Here is a 24690-nt window from a genome sequence, read left to right as displayed (position 1 = left end):
AAATATAGAGTTGATATCATCAATATTGCAAAAGTTATGGCAAAATGTTTAAGTAGGAGCAAATAAAGCAACAAACCAATAGACAGGGCAAAAACAAAATACATAACAAATCTTGTTTGACTGTGCAAGGGTGTTTAAAATTGGTACGAGATTGTCTGGTGGTCCTCTTCAAAGTTTGTTCCAAACACATTATATATGTTATTTATTTATTTATTTACAAACATTTTTAGAAGGCCAATAGCCTATGTGAACACAGCTTTAGTATATGCAACATTAGTTAATATATACACACAATTATGAAAATTAAGTACTTAAATTAAAGCATGTGGAAAGTTATCATCACCATTTTAAATACGTATATATACATAAATAATATTAATAAATAAACAAGGGCTGTTTGTAAAACATGCATGCCCCCCATATGGGCAGCCATTGTGTGAATACGTTTTTTGTCACTGTGTCCTTGACCTTTGACCTAGTGACCTCAAAATCAATAGGGGTCATCTGTGAGTCACGATCAATGTACCTATGAAGTGTCATCATCCTAGGCAAAAGCATTCTTGAGTAATCATCAGAAAATCATTTTACTATTTCGGGTCACTGTGACCTTGACCTTTGACCTTGTGACCTAAAAATCAATAGGGGTCATCTGCGAGTCATGATCAATCTACCCATGAAGTTTCATGATCCTAGGCATATGCATTCTTGAGTTATCATCCGGAAACCATTTTACTATTTCGGGTCACTGTGACCTTGACCTTTGACCTAGTGACCTCAAAATCATTAGGGGTCATCTGCAAGTCATGATCAATCTACCCATGAAGTTTCATGATCCTAGGCCCAAGCGTTCTTGAGTAATCATTCAAAAACCATTTTACTATTTCGGGTCACCGTGACCTTGACCTTTGACCTAGTGACCTCAAAATCAATAGGGGTCATCTGCGAGTCATGATCAATGTACCTATGAAGTTTCATGATCCTAGGCGTAAGCATTCTTGAGTTATCGTCTGACAACCACCTGGTGGACGGACCGACAGACCGACCGACATGAGCAAAGCAATATACCCCCTCTTCTTCGAAGGGGGGCATAATAAAAGTAGTTAATAAAGATTAAATATACAAAATATTAAAGAGGAATAGTTAATAATACAAGTTTCAATAATCAAAACATACATACTCATTGCACAAAGCGATAATGAGGCAATAACAATAACTCGACACAAAAGTATAAAAAAGGATAGTGAAAACTTGAAAATCTACTCTGAAACTGCAGGCCAAGATGTTTGGTATTTGGCATGTAACATCGCTTGGTGGTTCTCAAAGTTTGATAAATCATGTACTTTAATAGTAAATAATAATAAAAAACATCTCCAAGATCGCTAAGGTCATGGGTTTAACCCTTACAATGCGGGAACCGAATTTTTAAGGCCTTTGCAAACAGTTTGGATCCAGATGAGACGCCACAGAACGTGGCGTCTCATCAGGATCCAAACTGTTTGATATTCTGATAGTATTCTTTGAAAAAAATCTAAGAAAATGCTAATTTTATAAATTCAGCAGACGACAGTTTAGCAGACGAAAAATTTCCCAGCATGCAAAGGTTTAATATTTCGTACGTAACATCATATGTTGGTCCTTAACCCTGTACAACTAGGATACGTAATTTGACACATTTGTAGTGCCTTAGAAAGTAACATTTTAACAAATTCTTTCTAAATTCAAGTTTTAAAGGCTTCATTTCCAACCCTTAGTTACTGATTAGCAGTAAAAAGCATAAAACCTGAACAGACTGTGAGTTATTTGCAGGCTGTTCTGGTTTTATGCTGGTTGCAAAAGCCATTTTCACTTTGATTCTTATGGGGGAAAGGGTCAAGTTTGGTAAAATCATGCCCCTAGGTTTGAACTTGCCCTGGACCAATCATTTACTTGTTCTTATAACGTCTCAGACCAAATTAAATCTACTTCATACAGAACAAATAACCCTAAATAAATATCAAAATAACATTTGTATTACACAAACATCACATTCCAAGTTTTTATCTCAAAGATGAGCAACTGAAGGTGAGCATTAACCTCATGTGTATATCAAGTTTCATTATCATACTTCTAAATGTATGTTAGTAAAAGTACCCACCTGGTTACTCGTGGTTATATATTAGCAAGTCATCCCCTTTAATATTAATATCAAGTGATGTGATCATAAATGAGGCAATTTTTATCTTGTGTTAATCTGTAAAACCAAGCTACCTACAAAATCACAAAAATGTGTTACAATAAAAACTTTAACATTTTCTTGACCATGATAGCAAAATCATAAAGGAATGATGTTCATGATTCTATTAACAAAAAGCATTTACATAAAAGACATGTTACAAACAACTGATTGAAATACAACTTAAGCTATCACAGACTAATTTAATTCATGTTGTTTTTTAACGTGTCAATGACTTTTTATGTTACATACATAAAGCTCATCTGCGGCTACAAATGGTCTTTCTTTTTTGCTCCTCTCCATTCAACTAATACTTCAGTGAAACAGAATGATTAATTGATGGGTATCCAGATATGAAAAAATGTTAACAAATAATTAAGACGCACATACAATCAGGTGTGGCCATTATCAAAATTACTGGTATTAATTGCAGAGGCATTTTCTGAGATCAACTTTTATGAATTAACTTGAGCATAGTCTAAAAGACAAACATATCTTATTTTGAATGAATCCTGGCTTGTTGTTACTCTCCCATTTGGTAAGTTGTGTTGCAGATATTAAAAAAATGTTTGACTTTGTCATGTGTATCTCTCCTTGGGTATGGTTTGCCAATATGTTTTTATTTTGTCATGTGTATCTCTTCTAGGTTATGGTATGCCAATATGATTTGATGTCATGTGTCTGTCTCCTTGGTTATGGTTTGCCAATACGTTTTTATTTTGTCATGTGTATCTCTTCTAGGTTATGGTTTGCCAATATGATTTGATGTTGTCATGTGTTTCTCTCCAAGGTTATGGTTTGCCAATATGATTTGATGTTGCCATGTGTTTCTCCCCAAGGTTATGGTTTGCTTATATGATTTGATGTTGTCATGTGTTTCTCCCCAAGGTTATGGTTTGCCAATATGATTTGATGTTGTCATGTGTTTCTCCCCAAGGTTATGGTTTGCCAATATGATTTGATGTTGTCATGTGTTTCTCCCCAATGTTATGGTTTGCCAATATGATTTGATGTCCTCAATCAGGCTCCTGGCTTAACTCTTAACGTGGATGCTGTCTCTTCATTTATCAAACCCTTTATATGCTGATGAATGTAGAATAACTGGAAAAAAACAAAAACATTGTATTGCCATGCTTTGAATATTAAACTCTGTGAAATAGCTAGAGTTAAAGTGACTTTAATTCTACTGAGCAGATACAAAGTGCAAAGAGAAGTTCAGATAAGCATAGAAAAAAACTATAAACCAAGGAAAAACCATTTAAAGTTGACTTCCTGATTTACACAAGAACATACACATTCTTAAGCTCCAGGAACAATGGTATGCAATGTGCTAAACCCTTTAAGCAACTAATATAAGACAACAATAAGTGTTAAAAAATATTGCATTCAATGTGCAGGAGTCCCATTCCAGGCTGAAATTTCCGGTTTTTATCAACTTTTGGTCTGTGCCATGTAAATTTGTTCTTGGATAAAATAACTTATTTGCAAATGTTTGAATTTTGAAAAATGCTTTCGATACATTAAATTGTCAAAGTTAAGTATATACAGCCATCTTGATGTACTGACAGATATTCTCTAAACAAACCACCGGAACATGGACATACATTACAGAAGATGTATTTGTGTTTAATACGCATATTCCTTTAAAGTTCATACAGCTGATAGTTACCTCTGAAAAGAAAGCCAATATCCTGCCAACCACCAGCAAAAGCAGTACGCCTTGTTGTACAACATCTGACAGACCGAGTGTCAATGCAAGTCCTGACTGTAAAACATACACCCAGACTGGCAGCATAAATATTCCACTGATTGCAAATGCTCCCATAGGATTCTTAAAGCCTGAAATGTAACAAAGCTTTGACAATGTTAATGCTTAAGCAAATATTTTCAAGAACATCTAAATACATAAACTGCATTATCAAATTCAGTGAAACATGAAGGCATAAAGTAGTGCTCAAACGGGTATCTGAAAAACCCCGAATCCGAGGGTAAAAAAAATACCCGCGGATTATGTGAACGATACCATTTCGGGTCGCAAGCTACGAAGAACAAAATTACTTGTTAAAGGTGTAGTCAGATAATCTCTTTTAAACAAGTGAATTAAAATATCCCTTATATTAAGCAGTGTTTTTATTACAAATAGTCATTAATGAATAGAAGAGAGGCATCAAAAGCAAAAATATTGAGTTTCATTTGTAATTCACATCCCAAAATGGTGACGTTAAAGAAAACAAAACATGTATTATAAAATATATCAACTTCAAAGTAGAAAAGGCAGTTAGAGCCTACAGTGAAAGTTATTTTGGCTTCTCTCCTACAAATAAGACAAGATTTATCTTTTCTTGACAGGTTGTTTTTCCTATGCATGCACTTTTGATCGCTATTCCAAGCAATACTAACATTTGTTGATTAAGTTCAACAACGTTGTGTAAACCTAATAAATAGTTATATGCAGTTCATTATTTCATTCAATATATCAACTTCAAAGTAGAAATGGCAAATTATTAAGAATTAATAATTAATTAAATCAAAACAATAAAACTTATAATATTCTAAACAATATACTTTTCAAACAGTTGAATATATAAGAACGCTAAAACATGCTATGACAATTAATGTAGTTTTATTTAAATTAACTTAATATGTATAATCTAACCCGACCCAACCTGAATTTTCTTGTGTATTTAAATTTTGACCCGCCCACCCAAAGAATATTTTTAACCCGTGCGAGCCCTAGCTTAAAGGCCCTAAGTTGCTCATCTGAAATAAAGAAACTAAACTAATGTGTAGTTTTTGCTATGTGTGTTAATTAACTGTCATCTTAAAGTTTTTCACTCTGTATGACACAGACTTCATGTGGTTCTGAGACACTATTAGAACAAAGTAAAGTTAATACTGTACTATAAATATATAACAAGTCATTGACATTGTGTCCATTGGGCACAGACAACCAGCATTAAACTTTTGGCTTAAAACTTCATAAAAAATGGCAAATTAATAGCAAAGACAAGGAATTTATATTGTCAATTTGACTTTTGAAGTCATAGTGTGACCTTTATTTATGAGGTAAGGAGACATAAGTTACATACAACACTTTGTCTAACAATGGATGACATTTGCGCCAGGTTAATTCAATATCTATCCATAAATGACAAAGTTATAGCATAGACAGGAAGTTTTGCAATCACAGACAGAGTGACTGCTGTATGGTAACTTCTTTGAAGAGGGGCATAAAAATATATATAGGTGCGAACATAAGTGTTTTCTTTTGAACAAAACAATGAAAATGTTATCATTAGTTATCAGTATAGCCTAAAATGAAAAAACAACACAAGAAAACATTCTGGAAAAATATTTAATTGACAATTGTTAAGACCAAGGCCTGTGCCTCTAGTGTAACTATGTAAAAAATCAAAATTTCTGAATGTAAAAATGGCCCATTATTTCGATAAATTTAAACAAGTAAACAATGCTAGACTTAACAAGAGCACCGCATAACAGGTGCAAACGCTCTGCTGCCGGTGCAGTTTCGAATAAATGAAAACTTGACAGAATTTTTTATTTATTTCTGTTTGAGAATAAGAGTTTAAAATCTGAATGAAATCTCTATATCCATTTCAAATAAAATGCCTTACCTAACTATTTCAATATATCAAAGGGATTAAAATTTGTGTTAAAAAAAAATCATAATTTTGAAAAATTTAATATACAATGTACTGCCAAACAATATTAAATGGAAACAAAACAAAAATAAGCAAAATTTTCTAAAAAGTTTAAATTTAGAGTAGACGTTAGAAAAATCTAAATCAGAAGACAGTTTACCATTTTCCATGACCAATCGACATATCAAAGGAAAGTTTTCATCCGGGATTTTCCACTTTGGTCCGCGACAGTGTGTGCACACAAAGGTTAGCCATTCTATCACCATGATAAAATAGCCCCACTGAAATGACAGGTAAATTTTAAAATCTAATCTAGCAGTGGTAATAATTGTATAAAGAACAAGAGCTGTCGCCATAGGATGACTTATGCCCCCTATAAACGCTTGATAGAAGGTATAAGCTTTTTTCGAAACCTAAACGCAGATTTTAAAACCTAAACACGGACCCTAAGGTCAAGGTCACAGGGGTCAAATTTTGTGTGCGTATGGAAAGGCCTTGTCCATATACACATGCATACCAAATATGATGGTAACATCTCAAGGGACATAGAAGTGAGCATTTTTCGAAACCTAAACACAAAGTGTGACGGACAGACAGACGGACAGTCCTATCACTATATGCCCTCCTACCGGGGGCATAAAAACAACCTGAGATAAGATAAAAATGAAAACTGAAAGAAATGAAAATCAAAAGCGCCACCATGTTTTGACTAAATGAGTTGTAAGTTAAATTGTATTCAAAAGCATTTTCTTAAATTAGCCTTCACGTATACTACAGCCCTATTATCCCATATTAGACTGTTTCAAACTTGAATATTAAACTATCATGAGACCAAATGTTCTGGGCAAGTTTAATGAAAACTGGGATTGAACCTCCATAGTGTTCATCAGCTTTAAATAATTGTTAATTTACCTTAAGGAAGTTAAAATGCAAAAATGGTTAAAGCCTTCCCTCTAAACCCATATATTATATGTCAGCATTCCTCTACCCTGCTGTGTGATCATGTGGTCACTCTGTATCAGTGAAGACTCATGAGCTGTTATTGATTCTACCCTGCTGTGTGATCATGTGGTCACTCTGTATCAGTGAAGACTCATGAGCTGTTATTGATTCTACCCTGCTGTGTGATCATGCGGTCACTCTGTATCAGTGAAGACTCATGAGCTGTTATTGATTCTACCCTGCTGTGTGATCATGTGGTCACTCTGTATCAGTGAAGACTCATGAGCTGTTATTGATTCTACCCTGCTGTGTGATCATGTGGTCACTCTGTATCAGTGAAGACTCATGAGCTGTAATTGATTCTACCCTGTTGTGTGATCATGTGGTCACTCTGTATCAGTGAAGACTCATGAGCTGTTATTGATTCTACCCTGTTGTGTGATCATGTGGTCACTCTGTATCAGTGAAGACTCATGAGCTGTTATTGATTCTACCCTGCTGTGTGATCATGTGGTCACTCTGTATCAGTGAAGACTCATGAGCAGTTATTGATTCTACCCTGCTGTGTGATCATGTGGTCACTCTGTATCAGTGAAGACTCATGAGCAGTTATTGATTCTACCCTGCTGTGTGATCATGTGGTCACTCTGTATCAGTGAAGACTCATGAGCAGTTATTGATTCTACCCTGCTGTGTGATCATGTGGTCACTCTGTATCAGTGAAGACTCATGAGCAGTTATTGATTCTACCCTGCTGTGTGATCATGTGGTCACTCTGTATCAGTGAAGACTCATGAGCAGTTATTGATTCTACCCTGCTGTGTGACCATGTGGTCACTCTGTATCAGTGAAAACTCATGAGCAGTTATTGATTCTACCCTGCTGTGTGATCATGTGGTCACTCTGTATCAGTGAAGACTCATGAGCAGTTATTGATTCTACCCTGCTGTGTGATCATGTTGTCACTCTGTATCAGTGAAGACTCATGAGCAGTTATTGATTCTACCCTGCTGTGTGATCATGTGGTCACTCTGTATCAGTGAAGACTCATGAGCAGTTATTGATTCTACCCTGCTGTGTGATCATGTGGTCACTCTGTATCAGTGAAGACTCGTGAGCAGTTATTGATTCTACCCTGCTGTGTGATCATGTGGTCACTCTGTATCAGTGAAGACTCGTGAGCAGTTATTGATTCTACCCTGCTGTGTGATCATGTTGTCACTCTGTATCAGTGAAGACTCATGAGCAGTTATTGATTCTACCCTGCTGTGTGATCATGTGGTCACTCTGTATCAGTGAAGACTCGTGAGCAGTTATTGATTCAGTCAGCTGAGACAACAGAGTTTAGATAAAGACCTTTCTCGCAAATGCAATATTTGAAATATTGAAAGTTTTACATTAAACATAGGAACCTGAAACTTGTTGTGACACATTGTCTGAAGATAGTAAATGTTGTGACAAACTTAAATGTCATTCTTTGGGTGCATCAGCATGTTCTTTACCATTCGACCATTATACTTGATTTGCTACCTTGACAATTTCACCATATCCTTTAACGTTGGTCTGGCTCTGGTACCAAATATGCTCATAGTTTTACATTCAATATGGGCCAAGCTCTGTGAAAAAAGGGGTTTCATGCATGTGCCTAAAGTGTCGTCCCAGATTAACCTGTGCAGTCCACACATGCTAATCAGGGACAACACTTTCCACCTAAACTTGATTTTTGCTAACAAGAGATGTTCTGTTAAGGAAAAATACCACAAAAGCGGAAAGTGTCGCCCCTGATGAGCATTCTGCACAGGCTTATCTGGGACAACACTGTACTTACATGCATTAAACCCCCTGTTCACAGAGCATGGTCCATATATAATACAATTTAACTTCAAAGTAACCTAGACTTTCAACCCAGCAATCTGAAACCTGTTTGCCACACATTCATGCATATCAAGATGGTAAACCTTTTTGTAAAACTGTTTATTCAATTTTCCCTCAAGATCAATTAATGCTTCACAAAGTTCTGTTCGTAAATCATTTAATGTTTGAATTCTTATTTTTAACTCAAAATTGAAATATTACCTTGGGGTCAGATTATCGCTCATAAAAAATCTTTCTGATGATGGTGAAAATGTGTGTTTATTTTATGCAATCAACACATAAAATAATCCTTGAACATTTTTTCTCTGTGAAATCGCTCAATCTGCAAGCTATGTTCACCATGGTTACATACCTTACTGAGGGATGTCCATCACCATGGTTACATACCTTACTGAGGGATGTCCATAACATGCCACGCCCAGTCAGGTCAATTACAACATCAAACTACAACAAACAAGAGATCTCCATGTAACTAGAAATGTTGTTCGGGATGTGTCTCAAATCATAAGTGGGTCAATTTTGATGTATTTTTGTATCAACTCATACATAATGAAAAACAAACCCTACTATTAAGGCAATATATAAAGGTATTTATACAAACTCCAAGTGTACAAATGTATGAGGAAGAGAGCAGAAATGGCAAATTTAACATGTTTTGTACAAATGGCAAGAAGTGTCAAGTTCCTGGTGCTAATTAACTGGATATCAAACTCTGCCTCCATTTTATGTACAGAAACACTTAATACAGAGAGCTTAATTAAGTTTAGATTATAACTGTATGAGTTAGAGACCAAAAATGCTGATATTCACATTTGTGTATATAAATTGAGCAATTATAACTTATAGTTATAAGTGCCTCGTGAGAAAAGTTTGGTTAAAAAACTTGGCCTTCTTGTCAACAAACTTGTCAAACTTGTCAACAAACATTTAAAAAAAAGTTTGGGTGAGGATTACATGGAAATTGTGCAAGTAAGAGAGCGGAAAGAATCATCTGCCAAGGTTGTTGCCACATGGCCCATCAAGAGACGGTTGTGTACAAACTTTGATTTGAATTTGAATATAAAATACCTTGCATCCAATCAATGCTGACAAAAATGAATCAACCGCTTGAAAACAATGCAAGACCCAAAAATAATACCAGAAGAATGAATGCCAAATTATCACACCTTTATACTTTGATGCTAATTCAAAATATAAAGTGATGATAATGTTTTACAAACAAGAGCACCACCTTGCGGGTGCAGACCGCTCATCTATTTTTCTTTTTAAAGGTGAAGGGAACTATCTCAATACTTGAATCAAAAAAGATGGATGGGTGGAGTGGAGAGGGATGTAGTGTGGGGGTGTGGTCATTTATTACATTATCTTCCAAAAATAAGAAATAAAAATGCAAAAACAAAATAAAAATATGGGGGGGGGGTTCTTGGGTTGGATAGTTGCACGGTCTTTCAAAAATAGAATAATAAAAATAAATATTTTTGTTTTTTAACCATGTTTCCAAAACAAGAGGGCCATGGTGGCCCTGTATCGCTCCACTGTTTTTTGCGAAAAAAGCGTGCAATGCCCATGGGTTGAAATGTACTCAAGCATGTGACTTTCTCTTTCTATCCCTCATGCCACTGGGCGCTTAAAGTTGGAAGGTTGAGCATTTTTTATATATGGAAAACGTTACTACAGTGTTAACTAAACAGACTAAAAAGTCCGGGAATTGTCGCACAGGTTCTTTGCTTATAACGTAGGTACATTTATCTCTCCAAAAGATATTGTCGTTCTTTCTATTTGACATATTTTTAGATGCTGAGATCAAATCTACGCATGTTCTACAAGATAAATGAAAGTTCCTTCATTCAATCATGAATCTTTTTCCAAAATTCCAAAAAGTGTTTGTAGGTTTCAAAGTTTCTGTTACTTATATAGTTCATGACATATGCAAAATACCTAATGACGTAGATCACCTGAACTTTACTTCATTCTTGAGGCATTAGTGAGTGTAGCAGGATTGTTAAGGTGGTGAAGAAATTGTTTATTGTAAAAAGAAGATATTCGCCTGAGGAAACATAAAGTTACTAGTTTTTCAGGTTCATGAGGTGCCGAAAGGCAGTTGGAATGATAACTTTGTAGAGGTTGTTTGTTAAACAAAGTAAATGTTTATGAGACAAAAAATTGAATTATAATTCATTAAGATGTTGCGATCATGGCAACACTACTTTCATATGGCGTGAGGTTTAAAGAGATATCATGACAAACAATTAGCTTGACCTAACTTTCCTTTACTTTTTCCATCTGACATTGGTTAGCTGTCATGTTTGTTTTTGAAAAATACTAGGATTGCCATATATTGAAATAAGGTATCTGACCTATTCTCTGATAGGTTGCAAGTAATAGACTTAGCGGCAGTCATTTATAAACAAGGAGATGGTTCACGGCATAGGTAAAATATACTTTTAATAATTACATCTTTTTTAAGTTGGAGTCTTCTTACTTTTTTGCTACTGAATATTAAAATCACTTACTTTCATTGTAAAAAATTGTTGTTAAGTTTATCTTGAACAAATATTTTTTTCCATATCTTTATAAATCATAAAATGATGTCATTCACATTTTTGTTTGATTAATAGGGCCTATAAAAAAAACAAGAATTTTGAGAATGTTAACATAAAAGAATAATACTTACCATTTGGTGAAAACAAACAAAACTATACAATTTTTTTTATAAAATGTTATTTATAAACAAGGTTAATGGACTAAATATAAACAAACACATTTGAGTGTTCTTCTTGTGTTAATGATGTATTAGACTGAGTTAAATTAAAATATATATAATTTGTTTACCTTTCATTTCACATCTTTAGTTCAATGCTATTTCAATTAACTAAACAGCGTGACAAACATAATAAAGCAGAATATGCATATGAATCTGATTATACACAGATCCACTATCATATAAATCAAATCATGTTTGTCTATTTACATGTTCGAAAGATCCTCTTCTAAATTGTTTTAGCGAGTAGACTCAGAACTCCCAATTTGCAAACAGAAAGAAACACTGGTTTCCCGTGACACAAATTCACTGAACAAAAAATGTGTTTCTTGTATCTAAAACGTATTCTTTTTCCTTGACACATTTCATTATTCCTATCAAACTTTATGATGTCAGTCGTTAATTCAATTGATATTTGTCATTTCAATAATCTCAATTTTCGCTTCACAATGGCGCCATTTGCATACGAAATACCAAACACATTTATGAAACTGATTTTAATTGGAAGATTGTGCCTGTTTGACAGTCCTGTTTGAGTGCCTGTGTGACTGTGGATGTGTGACCGTGCCTGTGTGACTGTGGCTGCATGACTGTGCCTGAGTGACCGTGCCTGAGTGACCATGGTTGTGTGACCGTGGTTGTGTGACCATGTCTGAGTGACTGTGCCTGAGTGACTCTGGTTGTGTGACCCTGGTTGTGTGACAGTGGTTGTGGGACTGTGCCTTTGTGACCGTGCCTGTGTGACCGTGCCTGTGTGACAGTGACCCTGGTTGTGTGACCATGCCTGTGTGGCTGTGCCTGTGTGACTGTGGTTGTGTGACCGTGACTGTGCGACCGTGGTTGTGGGACCGTGGTTGTGTTACCATGCCTGACTGACCAAGCCTGAGTGACAGTGACCGTGCATGTGTGACCGTGGTTGTGTGACCATGCCTATATGACTGTGCCTGTGTGGCTGTGGTTGTGTGACCGTGGTTTTGTGACCGTGACTGTGCGACCGTGGTTGTGGGACCCTGCCAGTGTGTCCATACTTTTTCTTGACTGTGGTTGTGGGATCGTGCCTGTGTGACCCTGGTTGTGTGACCGTGGTTGTGTGACTGTGCCTGTGCGACCATGACTGTGCGACCGTGGTTGTGGGACCGTGCCTGTGTGACCCTGGTTGTGTGACTCTGCCTGTGTGAACGTGGTTGTGTGACTGTGCCTGTGTGACCAAACCTGTTTGACCATATATGTGCAACCGTGGTTGTTTGACCATGCCTGTGTGACTGTGCCTGTTTGACCATGCCTGTGTGACCGTGGTTGTTTGACCATGCCTGTGTGGCTGTGGTTGTGTGACTGTGCCTTTGTAACCGTTCCTGAGTAACTGTGCCTGTGTGACAGTGAATGTGGTTGTGTGACCATGCCTGTGTGACTGTGCCTGTGCAACCGTGACTGTGAAACCATGGTTGTGGGACCGTGCCTATGACCGTGCCTGTGTGACCCTGGTTGTGTGACTGTGTCTGTGTGACTGTGGTTGTGTGACTGGTTGTGTGACCTGAGTGACCATGGTTGTGTGACCATGGTTGTGTGACCATGCCTGTGTGGCAGTGGTTGTGTGACTGTGCCTGTGTAACCATGCCTGAGTGACCCTGGTTGTGTGACCCTGGTTGTGTAACCGTGACTGTGTGACAGTGGTTGTGGGACTGTGCCTGTTTTACCGTGCCTGTGTGACCATGGTTGTGTGACCCTGCCTGTGTGACCGTGCCTGTTTTACCGTGGTTGTGTGACCATGCCTGTGTGGCTGTGTCTGTGTGACTGTGCCTGTGTTACCATGCCTGACTGACCAAGCCTGAGTGACCGTGACCGTGCATGTGTGACAATGGTTGTGTGACCATGCCTATGTGACTGTGCCTGTGTGGCTGTGGTTGTGTGACCGTGACTGTGCGACCCTGGTTGTGGGACTGTGCCTGTGTGACCATGGTTGTGTGACCGTGGTTGTGTGACTGTGCCTGTGTGACCGCGTTTCAGTGTGGCTGTGCCTGTGTGACAGTGCCTTTGTGACCGTGGTTATGGAACTGTGCCTGTGTGGCCATGGTTGTTTGACCGTGGTTGTGTGACTGTGCCTGTGCGACCGTGGTTGTGGGACCGTGCCTATGACTGTGCCTGTGTGACCCTGGTTGTGTGACTGTGCCTGTGTGACAGTGGTTGTGTGACTGTGCCTGTGTGACCATACCTGTTCGACCATGTCTGTGCAAACGTGGTTGTTTGACCATGCCTGTGTGACTGTGCCTGTGTGACCGTGGTTGTTTGACTATGCCTGTGTGACTGTGCCTGTTTGACCATGCCTGTGTGACTGTGCCTGTGTTACCGTGGTTGTTTGACCATGCCTGTGTGACAGTGCTTGTAAGTGAATGTGTGTGCTCTACCAACTGAGCAGTGAAGCTTCTACAGACCGGTTCTCTACCAACTGAGCTAATGAGGCTTCTGTAGAGTGTTGTTCGAAACATTTATTTATCTTTAACATTTTATCATAGGAATATACAATTTAAAATATGTTGAGAACAGTATTTGAACCCATAAAAATGTCAACAGGAATAGTGTGTTGAAACTTGGTCATGTTGTTTCAGTTGCTTGAAAAGGATAACCTCCGATGGTGTCATTCAGGTAAATTTAATTTGTTTTTGAAGTTTTTTCATCATTTTCCTTAATTTTTCACCAAAGACGTCTGATTAGGAATGCGCAATGATCAGCTGCAGAGAACTGCGGTTGTCTTTATGAAGGGGTATATAATTATGGACTCCCAGAGCCATCATGGCACAAATTATCAAAGGCTCTGGGAGTCTGTTTATATTGACAAGAGGTAGTTATAGTTGCAATCATCCAACTCACAGCTATTGACCTTGCATGTCACTGGGAGTTGCAACTGGTAACAAGATTTTTCATAGAAACATGCCGCCCTGAATCCAGGCGGTATTTTAATCGGTAATATTAGCAACATAAACTATTTTATGGCATAAATAAACACAAACAATTTACACATCATTTAAAAAGAGGTTCATGAACACAAAACATAGTATTTAACACTCAAATATAGTAATTTATGTATCACATTTATAATGGGTGTAGAAAGTAAAATCCAGCATCCAAACTGGATAGCCCAAACAGTATACACCAATCAGGTGTGTATGAAGCGCTTTTTTGACATCACTATACATATCTACCAGAGGCTGGAGGAGTAATTAGGCATTGAATATCAAATAAGAAATGATCCACCTACCAAACACTGGTCCCACCCTTATTAAAATGAAGACGAAAATTTGTAAAAAACTTCATTAACAAATTATGAAAAGTTAAAGTTCATTCAATCTACATTTGAACTCATGCCTATCAGCTTTGTTAACCACTACTCTATCCACTGCACCACAGTTATTGGTGGTTGTAAGGAGATTAAATTGGGATTATGGAATTACCATAATATTGAATAAGATATAAATTCAGAAATTAGCCATGTGATTGTTTACTGTTACATTGTTTTGTAAGGATAAATAAATGTTTTGAGCAGCTAACTGCAGAAGCCTCTACAGCACAGTGGTTAGTGCAGTAAACTTGAGAGGCTTAGGAAATTTCAGGTATGGGTTCAAATACTGTTCTCAACATATTTTTAATTGTATATTCCTATGATAAAATGTTAAAGATAAATAAATGTTTCGAACAACACTCTACAGAAGCCTCATTAGCTCAGTTGGTAGAGCACCGGTCTGTAGAAACTTCACTGCTCAGTTGGTAGAGCACACACATTCACTTACAAGCACTGTCACACAGGCATGGTCAAACAACCACGGTCACACAGGCATGGTCAAACAACCATGGTCACACAGGCAAGGTCAAACAACCACAGTCACACAGGCATGGTCAAACAGGCACAGTCACACAGGCAAGGTCAAACAACCACGGTAACACAGGCACAGTCACACAGGCATGGTCAAACTACCACGGTTGCACAGACATGGTCAAACAGGCACGGTCGCACAGTCACTGTCACACAGGCACAGTCAAACAACCATGTTCAAACAACCATGGCCACACAGGCACAGTCCAACAACCACGGTCACAAAGGCACTGTCAAACATGCACAGCCACACAAACATGGATACACAGGCACAGTCACACAACCACGGTCACACAACCACAGGCACACTCACATAAGCATGGTCACACAACCACAGTCACGGTCAGTCAGGCATGGTAACACAGGCACAGCCACACAGGCATGGTCACACAACCACATTCACTGTCACACAGGCACAGTCCCACAACCACTGTCACACAGTCATGGATACACTACCATGGTCACACAACCATGGTCACACAACCAGGGTCACTCAGGCACAGTCACACAGGCATGGTCAAACAACCATGGTCACACAGGCATGGTCAAACAACCATGGTTGCACAGACATGGTCAAACAGGTATGGTAAAAAACAGGCACAGTCACACAGGCATGGTCAAACAACCATGGTCACACAACCAGGGTCACACAGGCACGGTCATAGACACGGTCGCACAGGCACAGTCACACAACCACGGTCAAACAACCATGGCCACACAGGCACAGTCCCACAACCGCGGTCACAAAGGCTCAGTCATACAACCATGGTCACACAACCACAGCCACACAGGCACAGTCACACAACCAGTCACGGTCACACAACCATGGTCACACAGGCACGGTCACACATCTACAGTCACACAGGCACTCAAACAGGACTGTCAAACAGGCACAGTCATACAACCAAGGTCACACAACCACACAGTCACTGTCGTACAACAACCGTCACACAAACAACCTGTCAATAACTATAACTACAAACACAACATTAACAACAACAGTGAAATGTGTACAGAATAATTCATAGTCATCAAAAACATTTTCCATATTACCACTTTTTTTGTATAACAAACGGGTGCAGACCTCTCATCTATTTTCTTTTTAAAGGTGAAGGGACTCTCAATTTCAATCACAAAAGAGGGAGGGGTGGAGTGAAGAGTGTGCTGGTGTAGACATTAACGAGAAAAAAAAAATGCAAAAAAAAAAAAAAAAAAAAATTGGGGGAGGGGGGGATGCGATGGTTGGACGGTATTTCAAAAATAAAATAATAAAAATAAATATTTGTTTTTTTAACCGTTTCAAAAAAAAAATTGTGGGGGGGGGGGGGGTTGGGGTGGTCATTTGTGAGATGATCTTAAAAAAATTAAAAATAATATTCAGGGGGGGGATTCGGGGGTGGGGGGATTCGGGGGGATTCGGGGGGGAGGGCACGGGGGATGGATGGAGGTAAGAGTAGTTTTGTCAAAGTATCAATCAATTCTTCATAAATAAAGAAGTTATGGAAATTTTAGCAAAATTTAATAATTTTACCTTGAGAGTCAATGTCATTCAAAGGTCAAGGTAAAATTCAACTTGTAAAGTTGTAAAGTAAAGTTTACTAAGTCAAAAAAGGGCCATAATTCCGTAAAAATGACAACCAGAGTTATGCAACTTGTCCTTTTACTGTACCCTTATGATAGTTTATGGGTGTTCCATGTATGAAAGCAATATCTATGATACTTTAGGGGTAAAGTGGACCAAAACTTAACCAAATTTTCAATTTTCTAAGTATAAAGGGCCCATAATTCCGTCCAAATGCCAGTCAGAGTTACATAACTTTGCCTGCACAGTCCCCTTATGATAGTTAGTAAGTGTTGCAAGTATGAAAGCAATAGCTTTGATACTGTAGGAATAAAATGGACCTAAACACAAAACTTAACCAAATTTTCAATTTTCTAAGTATAAAATGGGCACATAATTCTGTCAAAATGCCAGTCAGAGTTACATAACTTTGCCTGCACAGTCCCCTTATGATAGTAAGTAAGTGTACCAAGTTTGAATGCAATAAGCATTGATACTTTCTGAGAAAAGTGGACCTAAACGCAAAACTTAACCGGACACCGACGCCGACACCAAGGTGATGACAATAGCTCTTTTTTTTTTTCAAAAAATAGATGAGCTAAAAATTACTGGGAAAACAAATTAAGTTTAAAATAGAGATGAATTTGAATACTTCAACTAACAATATGTAATTGAGGTTAATAAAGAAGGGACAAAATGGGGACCCAAAAAAAGTTTGAAATAGTGACTGTGTGAAAGACTGACTGATTGAACAGAGTGATATAAGTAATATTAACCCTTCAGCGCTAAGATACCTATTTTAACGCATTTGTAGTGCCTTAGAAAATTATATTTAATAAGTGACCTTTTCTACTAAATTTAAGATTAAAAGGCTTTATTTCCAAACCTTAGATACTGATGAGCAGCAAACAGCATAAAACCTGAACAGACTGTGAGTCACAGATCGCAGGCTGTTCTGGTTTCATGTTGGTTGCAAAAGCCATTTTTACTTTGCTTCCTATTGGGGAAAGGGTTAAGCATGGGCAATGGAAAACTTATGATAACTACATGATTCTATAGTTACCCATGCACCAAAGGCCGATGTTTGCTTGAAGGCTCGTGCAAGAAATCCATCTAGAGCTGAAAAAAACAACATATATATGAAAACATTTTTTATTTAAAAAAAACAAATGATGCGAGATGGATGGTAAAAACAATAGGGCCAAAGGCCATAAGGTGCTCACCTGAGACTTGGCCATAAGGTGCTCACCTGAGACTGGAAGGAGCTAAACTATTCTGGGAAGGTGGAGTTCAAAAAAATTAAAATACTTCATGGAACATAAATATTATAATAAGATTCACAAGAAGAAATTTACTTGCCCCTGGAAACCATGTTCTTCAGAGTAACGAAACCATTTTCAAACTAAATCAAGATATTATAGGAACATATGTTCTCAGTATGTTTCATTAAGATTGAACTAAAATGTGACTTGTAGAGTCTGAAGGTCTCTGGTGTGAGTTCCCAGCTGGGGCCTATTTTTAATGAATAAGGGCATTTAAGCTGCAAGCCTGTTACACATTACCATTCCAAAAGACATCAATGAATACTACTTTACCAGAACAATTCAGGCTCAGTCAATAGAGAATAAATTAGTTGCTGATAAGCAGGTGGCTGAATGGGTTCAATTGGAGAGATAAGAGAACATTCCTGACAAGCCATTCGTGATTGGAGGTCAAACAAAATTCAAGTTATATACAGTTGTTTCTCCCTAATGTTATTTTCTGTGAAACAATATTACTACTTGCAATTTGGATAATATTTTATACAGGGTTTTCAGATGGCGTAAATATGTTTGTTGCACTTGATCCCCAACCAATCATCATCATAATAATCCTATTCAGAAAGGAAAAAAAATAAATAAAAACAAGATGTGTTTGTGAAGGACTATGTCCCCCCCATATATTTGACCTTTGACCTTGAAGAATGACCTTGACCTTTCACCACTCAAAATGTGCAGCTCCATGAGATACACATGCATGCCAAATATCAAGTTGCTATCTTCAATATTGCAAAGGTTATGGCCAATGTTAAAGTTTGATGCAAACAAACCAACAGACAGGGCAAAAACAATATGTCCCCCAGTATAGACTGGGAGACATAAAAATCGTGGCAATTTAACTGTATATCTCAGAGGGGTACATAGGCATACGGCAGTACGCCCGTGCGTATAATTCAGCTTCAAACTTAAATAAACGAAAACTTTTAAAATTCGAAAAATGCAATTAAAAATTAGGGCTAAGGGGAGTAAGAGGTATAATTATGTAAACAAGCAAACAAGACGTCCACTTTTAGAAAATAATAGTGGGTACAAAACACAACACAGTCTTAACTCCAAACATACAAAGTAAAGTCTTTTTTCACTGATGAGCCGTAGTAATCACTGTGTAGAAAGGTTTCCATTGAAAACATGCTAAATCCTTTACTTTTTTTTAGAGGACGAAATTGCGGAATAAAATTGCCACATGTAGCTGAAAGATAACAACAAAACGCTCCTTCTGCAATGAAATCCAAAATGTTCTGGAGGAGGAAGAAAGAGTCAAACATTTCCTCACATTTACATACCCATTCACTCGCAGTCATAGGCTTCTTGATTTTAAGCCTTGACACTTAAGCTTAATAGATTATGGTTAAAAGTATATTTGCAGTTGGCAATGTTTATTGAAAATATTTTTTTTCTCATTTTTTTTTCAAGCTAAAATTTGAGAATAAACATTGCCAACATGTGCCAGAAATGTAACACCAGATTGCAAAGAAATTTCCATAATATTTTCTAGGGGAGGACCCCATACTCCCGCCAGCAATAGAGTTTCAATCACCCTCGCACACCTATGCAACTACGGATTCATTCTCCTCGCAATAAGGCTTCTTGATTTTTAAGAATTGACACTTAAACTTAGCAAATAAAATTATGGTCAAAAGTATATTTGCTGGTGACAATGTTTAATGAAATATTTCCTTTTATCGGTCTTTTTCAAGCAAGAAATTGATGAATAAAATTTCCAAAACGTGGCTCAGAAACGCCCCTGTATCTTATAGGCAGAATTAATATTCAGATGACTGCATGGAGATAATGAATACCATAATATGCATAAATTTCATTCACAATTTACATTGGTAATTTCTAAGTAGAGTGTAAACAAGGTTACACTATAAAACCATTTAAGGAAAACTATCCCGTCCTGTGGCAGCCATGTTTTCAACAGACTATGACCATAAAGGAACTCTACCTAGATATCATAACAAGAGGGCCTGAGAGGCCCAAAGTTGCTTACATGAGATTCAAAGGAACTGACCTGTTCTGTGCAGCCCAAGATGTCATTAGAACAAATGTTCTAACCAACTTTCATGACTAGTGAACACCCTGACAGCCACGTTTTTCAACAGAACAGAATCATTTTCAAACACATCCAATATATCATTTAAACAAACATTCTGACAAAGTTTCATGAATATTCATGAAGCCATATAAGGAAAAATGCGCCGCCCCCTGGTGGCCATGATTTTCAAGCAACTGGAACCATTTTTGAACTTGTCCAAGATATCATTGGGACAAATCTTCTGACCAAGTTTCATGATGATCGGACAATAAATGTGGCTTTAAGAGTGTTAACTAGGTTTTACTATATAGCTATATTAGGAAAAATGCCGCGCCCCCTTGCAGCCATGTTTTTCCACCAACCAGAACCATTTTTGAACTCATCCAAGATATCATTGGGACAAATCCTCTGACCAAGTTTCATGATGATTGGACTATAAATGTGGCCTCTAAAAGGTTATACTAAAGCTATATATAGCCATATTAGGAAAAATGCCCCGGCCCCTGGTGGCCATGTTTTTAAAGCAACCGAAACCATTTTCAAACTCCTTCAAGATATCATTGGGACAAAATTAATCTTCTGACCAAGTTTCATGAAGATCGGACAATAACTGTGGTCTCTAGAGTGTTAACAAGATTTTACTAAAGCTATATATAGCCATATCAGGAAAAATGCCCCGCCCCTTGGCAGCCGTGTTTTTCAAGCAAACGTAACCATTCAAACTCATCCAAGATATCATTGAGACAAATCTTCTGACCAAATTTCATGAAGATTGGACAATAAATGTGGCCTCTAGAGTGTTAACAGGGCAAATGTTGACGCAGCACAACGCAGGACAGACGACTCACGAAGGACAGAAGGCGTTCACAAAAGCTCACCATAAGCACATTGTGCTCAGGTGAACTAAAAAGTGACTGATGCCATTCGGGTGCAAAGCAATTTCAACTAGGTTTTAATGTAAACCACCTTGTCTGTCGAAAAAAACGAAATCTAATAACCAGGATAATCAACATGGTTGAAACCTTGGTACAAATCATCTTGACACACAAGAAGCTTTGATATTTGGCTTGAAACATCTGACAGTGGTCCTGTAAAAGGTTAATTCAAAACATGCATCTGTGGTCCAAAATGGCCATGATTTAGGATTAACATTTAGTTAAAACACATTTTTATGCTTTCTCATAACGAACGATCCTGTATTCAAAGGCAAGCCAGGCATTATAAATACGGAGGATTTTACCATCAAGAGCCGTGTAGAGGCAGTAGAGAGTGATGAATAGCCATGGCTGATGATAGACAGCTGCTGCAACTGCCAGCAGAGCAAGGCGTACATAACCTGAAAGCATACATGCCTTTTATTTCAGACAAAAACTCGAGATCTGTTCGGACATTTTATGTTGCTGCAGGAGAAAGATATTATGCGTGCTAAACACAAACCACTTACTTTTTAAATAAAAATTCTGCCTAAAGCCTAGTTTTGACAAGAAATGTTTTTAAAGAGACCTTTTCACAGATTTTAGGCATGCTTTGAAGCTGTCATCAAATGCTTTATATTGATACTTTAAATGTAAACATTGGATCTAAAAAGCTCCAGTAAAAACACAAAAAAATTAAAGAAAGAAAAAAAAAACAGTAACCCTCAACTGGGCTCGAACCGCTGACTCCTGGAGTAAAAGTCTAATGCTTATGAAGCAGGGTTCGGTATAAGGTGAACATATGCTGCCTTGCTTTATGAGCTAGCTTTTATAGAGACGCATTAGAGTGTCTGCCTGATTTGGAACCGGGAGGTCCCGGGTTCGATCCCCATGGTGGTCGGGGATTTTTCTGGCTGGGTTACATTGGCGCCCAACGTAAAAAACCCACCAGGTATGCCAGACGTCCCACAGATGTCATGGCAATAGGAAATTCGTGGAAGAATTTCAGAATTGGAGGGGGATGTATGTAGCAGGGTTCGGTATAAGGAGAACTTATACTGCCTTGCTATATGAGCTAGCTTTTATAGCGACGCGGTAGAGTGTCTGCCTGATTTGGAACCGGGAGGTCCCGGGTTCGATCCCTATGGTGGTCGGGAATGTTTCTGGCTGGGTTACACTTAGACCACTCGGCCATCCATGCTCATTCAATGAGTGATGTATTTTATACTTTATGTAAGCAATCCTCGTAGTGTCACAAATTATTAAGACAATAACAGAACTATCCAAGTTATTAAACCAATTTGCAACTTTAAGGACATATCACTTTCTGAAATGGTCAGAAGTGGGTAGAGTAATGTCAAATAATAGTTCCTCATATTAGCATTCTATATTAAGTTTGGAACAACATGCAGAACTAAAATAACATATATTTCAGTGATACATGAACCAGTTCTAATGAAATCTTTCAAAAAGAGTAAATAATCACATGTTTTCACCTTTTAAACCACTTTCTTCATGGACGTTGTATATGTCCTTATTTTCTTTTTTGTTCATAAATCCATTTTATCCCATCATCAGACGTACATTGTCGAAATAAACCACTGTGGAATAAATTTTCCTCTATTTCGTCAGTGCTGAAATAGAGCTGTCACGCGCGGCGGAGAATGGTCATATTACTCGGAATCAACAATAAAGTAATCATTTTTAGTAAAATCGAATCAGATTCAACAAAACAAACAATTTGATACCAAGATGTAATATATTTTTAACAAATAATGCAACTCCAAAAGCAAAAAAACATTATTTACAAATATTAAGTGCGCGTACTAGTGACGTCATTATTAACACGTCATACGACACAATGCATGTTCTTTCACGCTAAAGCTGCAGTTGTTTAGTGTTTTTTTTCATTATTTCTTAAAAATCGGGGACGTAGAGGTATAATAAACAAAAAAACAGGTTAGTTACGGATCTTTTTGTAACGTATTAGGCTCTGCACGATTAAAATAACAAAACAATGTTTGCTCAAAATAACTTTGGGATTTTCCGTGTAGTTCGATTTTCCTATTCTATTTTTAAAGAAATAATTTACGACTAAGAAAATTGATGGGATAAATCGAATACTAGGTCGGTGCTGAATAAAGCAAAGTTTATTTTGCACGGCACGAAAAATCTGAACCACTCCCCAAGGCTTGTGGTTCAGATTTTCTAAGCCTCGCAAAATAAACTTTGCTTTATTCGGCACCGACCTAGTATTCTCTATGACACCAGCTGGAACCTTCACTCTCTGTAGAAGTCTAAAAATAGTAGGAAAAAGTATGGTTGACCAGAAATGACAAATATAAATATGATTAAAACTTTTTGAAACAGTGTAAAACATCACTTTAACAAACACATGTATATATCATTATCAATATATTATAAACTTATGCTATAAAATTAAAGGGATTTTATTCAAATGTTTTCAATATTTCTGTATCTTTGATATTTATTTTTTTAAATTATATTTCTGGCCCACCATACTTTTTCAAGTGTACTATTTTTTGACTCGAGTTGTTTACATTTGTTTCCTTCTACAAAAGTATCCTTTTTGCATTGTTTCTATTGTGTTCTATTTAATAATATTCTAACATTATCTCTTACAGTAGTGTAGGTTCCAGCTGGTGTCAATGGATTTATGTGATATGTCCTTAAATAATTTCACAGATTTTGGCATTTTTTAACTTATTCATTAAATGCTTTATATTGATAAATGTAAACATTGGATCGTAAAAGCTCCAGTAAAAAATCAAGAATAAAATTAAAAAAAGGAAAAGAACATTGCCCGGAGCAGGTTTCGAACCAGTGACCCCTGGAGTCCTGCCAGAGTCCTGAAGTAAAAACGCTCTAGCCTACTGAGCTATTCCGCCGACTACACATGCTTGACGTATTTTATACCTTATATAAGCAATCTTCGTAGTTTCACAAAATTTAACGACAAAAACAGAACTCTCCAAATTATTCAATCGTTTCGCGTTGCAACGCTTTATAATTTTTAGGTTTTAAAATCGTCAAAAGATGCATATGATGGCTATATTTGACCATGGTAAATGTTCAGTATTACTGTTTCCTCACAAATATCATAACTAAAACGAAAATGTGCGAATCTGAAACAAGATCTGAAAAGATCCCTTTAAATTAAGACCCAACCGATCACATTTGTACAGTTTTCACCTCTTTACCAAAAGTCACTGGCACAAAATCTTCATTCTAGAAGAAGTTCTGAATGGAAGAAGAAGCAAATCTATATAAGCTAGCTACCTATGAGGTTTGGAACGTACAGAAGTACACTGTATTCCATAAATCCACCGTTTCCGGACCGTTCGGCTTTACCCTCTCGTAACGTGCGTCTGTCCAGCCTATCACAGGGGCGGATCTAGTGTCCTCTTTTGTGAGTGTTACGTCCTTTTAAGATCCATTTTTGTTAATATTATGCCATCTGAGCGGATTTAAAAGTTTGAAACATAAATGTATCCAATTCGAAGGGAATGCGCGAGTTTTT

At 37.4% G+C, this 24690-nt stretch overlaps 1 protein-coding gene across 7 annotated transcripts; it reads right to left on the bottom strand.

Annotated features, from left to right (window-relative positions):
• Positions 1-203: 203 nt before the first annotated feature.
• Positions 204-24598, bottom strand: LOC127853074 (uncharacterized). Of its 7 annotated transcripts, none has more exons than XR_008036427.1 (9): positions 24450-24595; positions 22646-22794; positions 21476-21571; positions 17942-17997; positions 9079-9135; positions 6035-6155; positions 3882-4051; positions 3101-3313; positions 204-3002 (listed from the first exon to the last, which is right to left on the bottom strand). XR_008036427.1 is itself a non-coding variant. In XM_052387207.1 (8 exons), exons 2-8 carry the CDS (start codon positions 22701-22703, stop codon positions 3233-3235), a joined length of 639 nt encoding a protein of 212 aa, XP_052243167.1. In that variant the 5' UTR covers positions 22704-22794; positions 24450-24595; the 3' UTR covers positions 205-3232. The 7 variants fall into 7 exon arrangements, 5 of the variants coding, with proteins under 5 accessions (XP_052243167.1, XP_052243178.1, XP_052243189.1 ...); XR_008036426.1 differs by having other exon boundaries at positions 205-3100; positions 3150-3313; XM_052387207.1 differs by having other exon boundaries at positions 205-3313.
• Positions 24599-24690: the final 92 nt, after the last annotated feature.

Source organism: Dreissena polymorpha, chromosome 1, assembly GCF_020536995.1.
Source record: "Dreissena polymorpha isolate Duluth1 chromosome 1, UMN_Dpol_1.0, whole genome shotgun sequence".
Taxonomy (NCBI): Eukaryota; Metazoa; Mollusca; class Bivalvia; order Myida; family Dreissenidae; genus Dreissena; species Dreissena polymorpha.
This window is presented reverse-complemented; position numbering and strand designations above follow the sequence as displayed.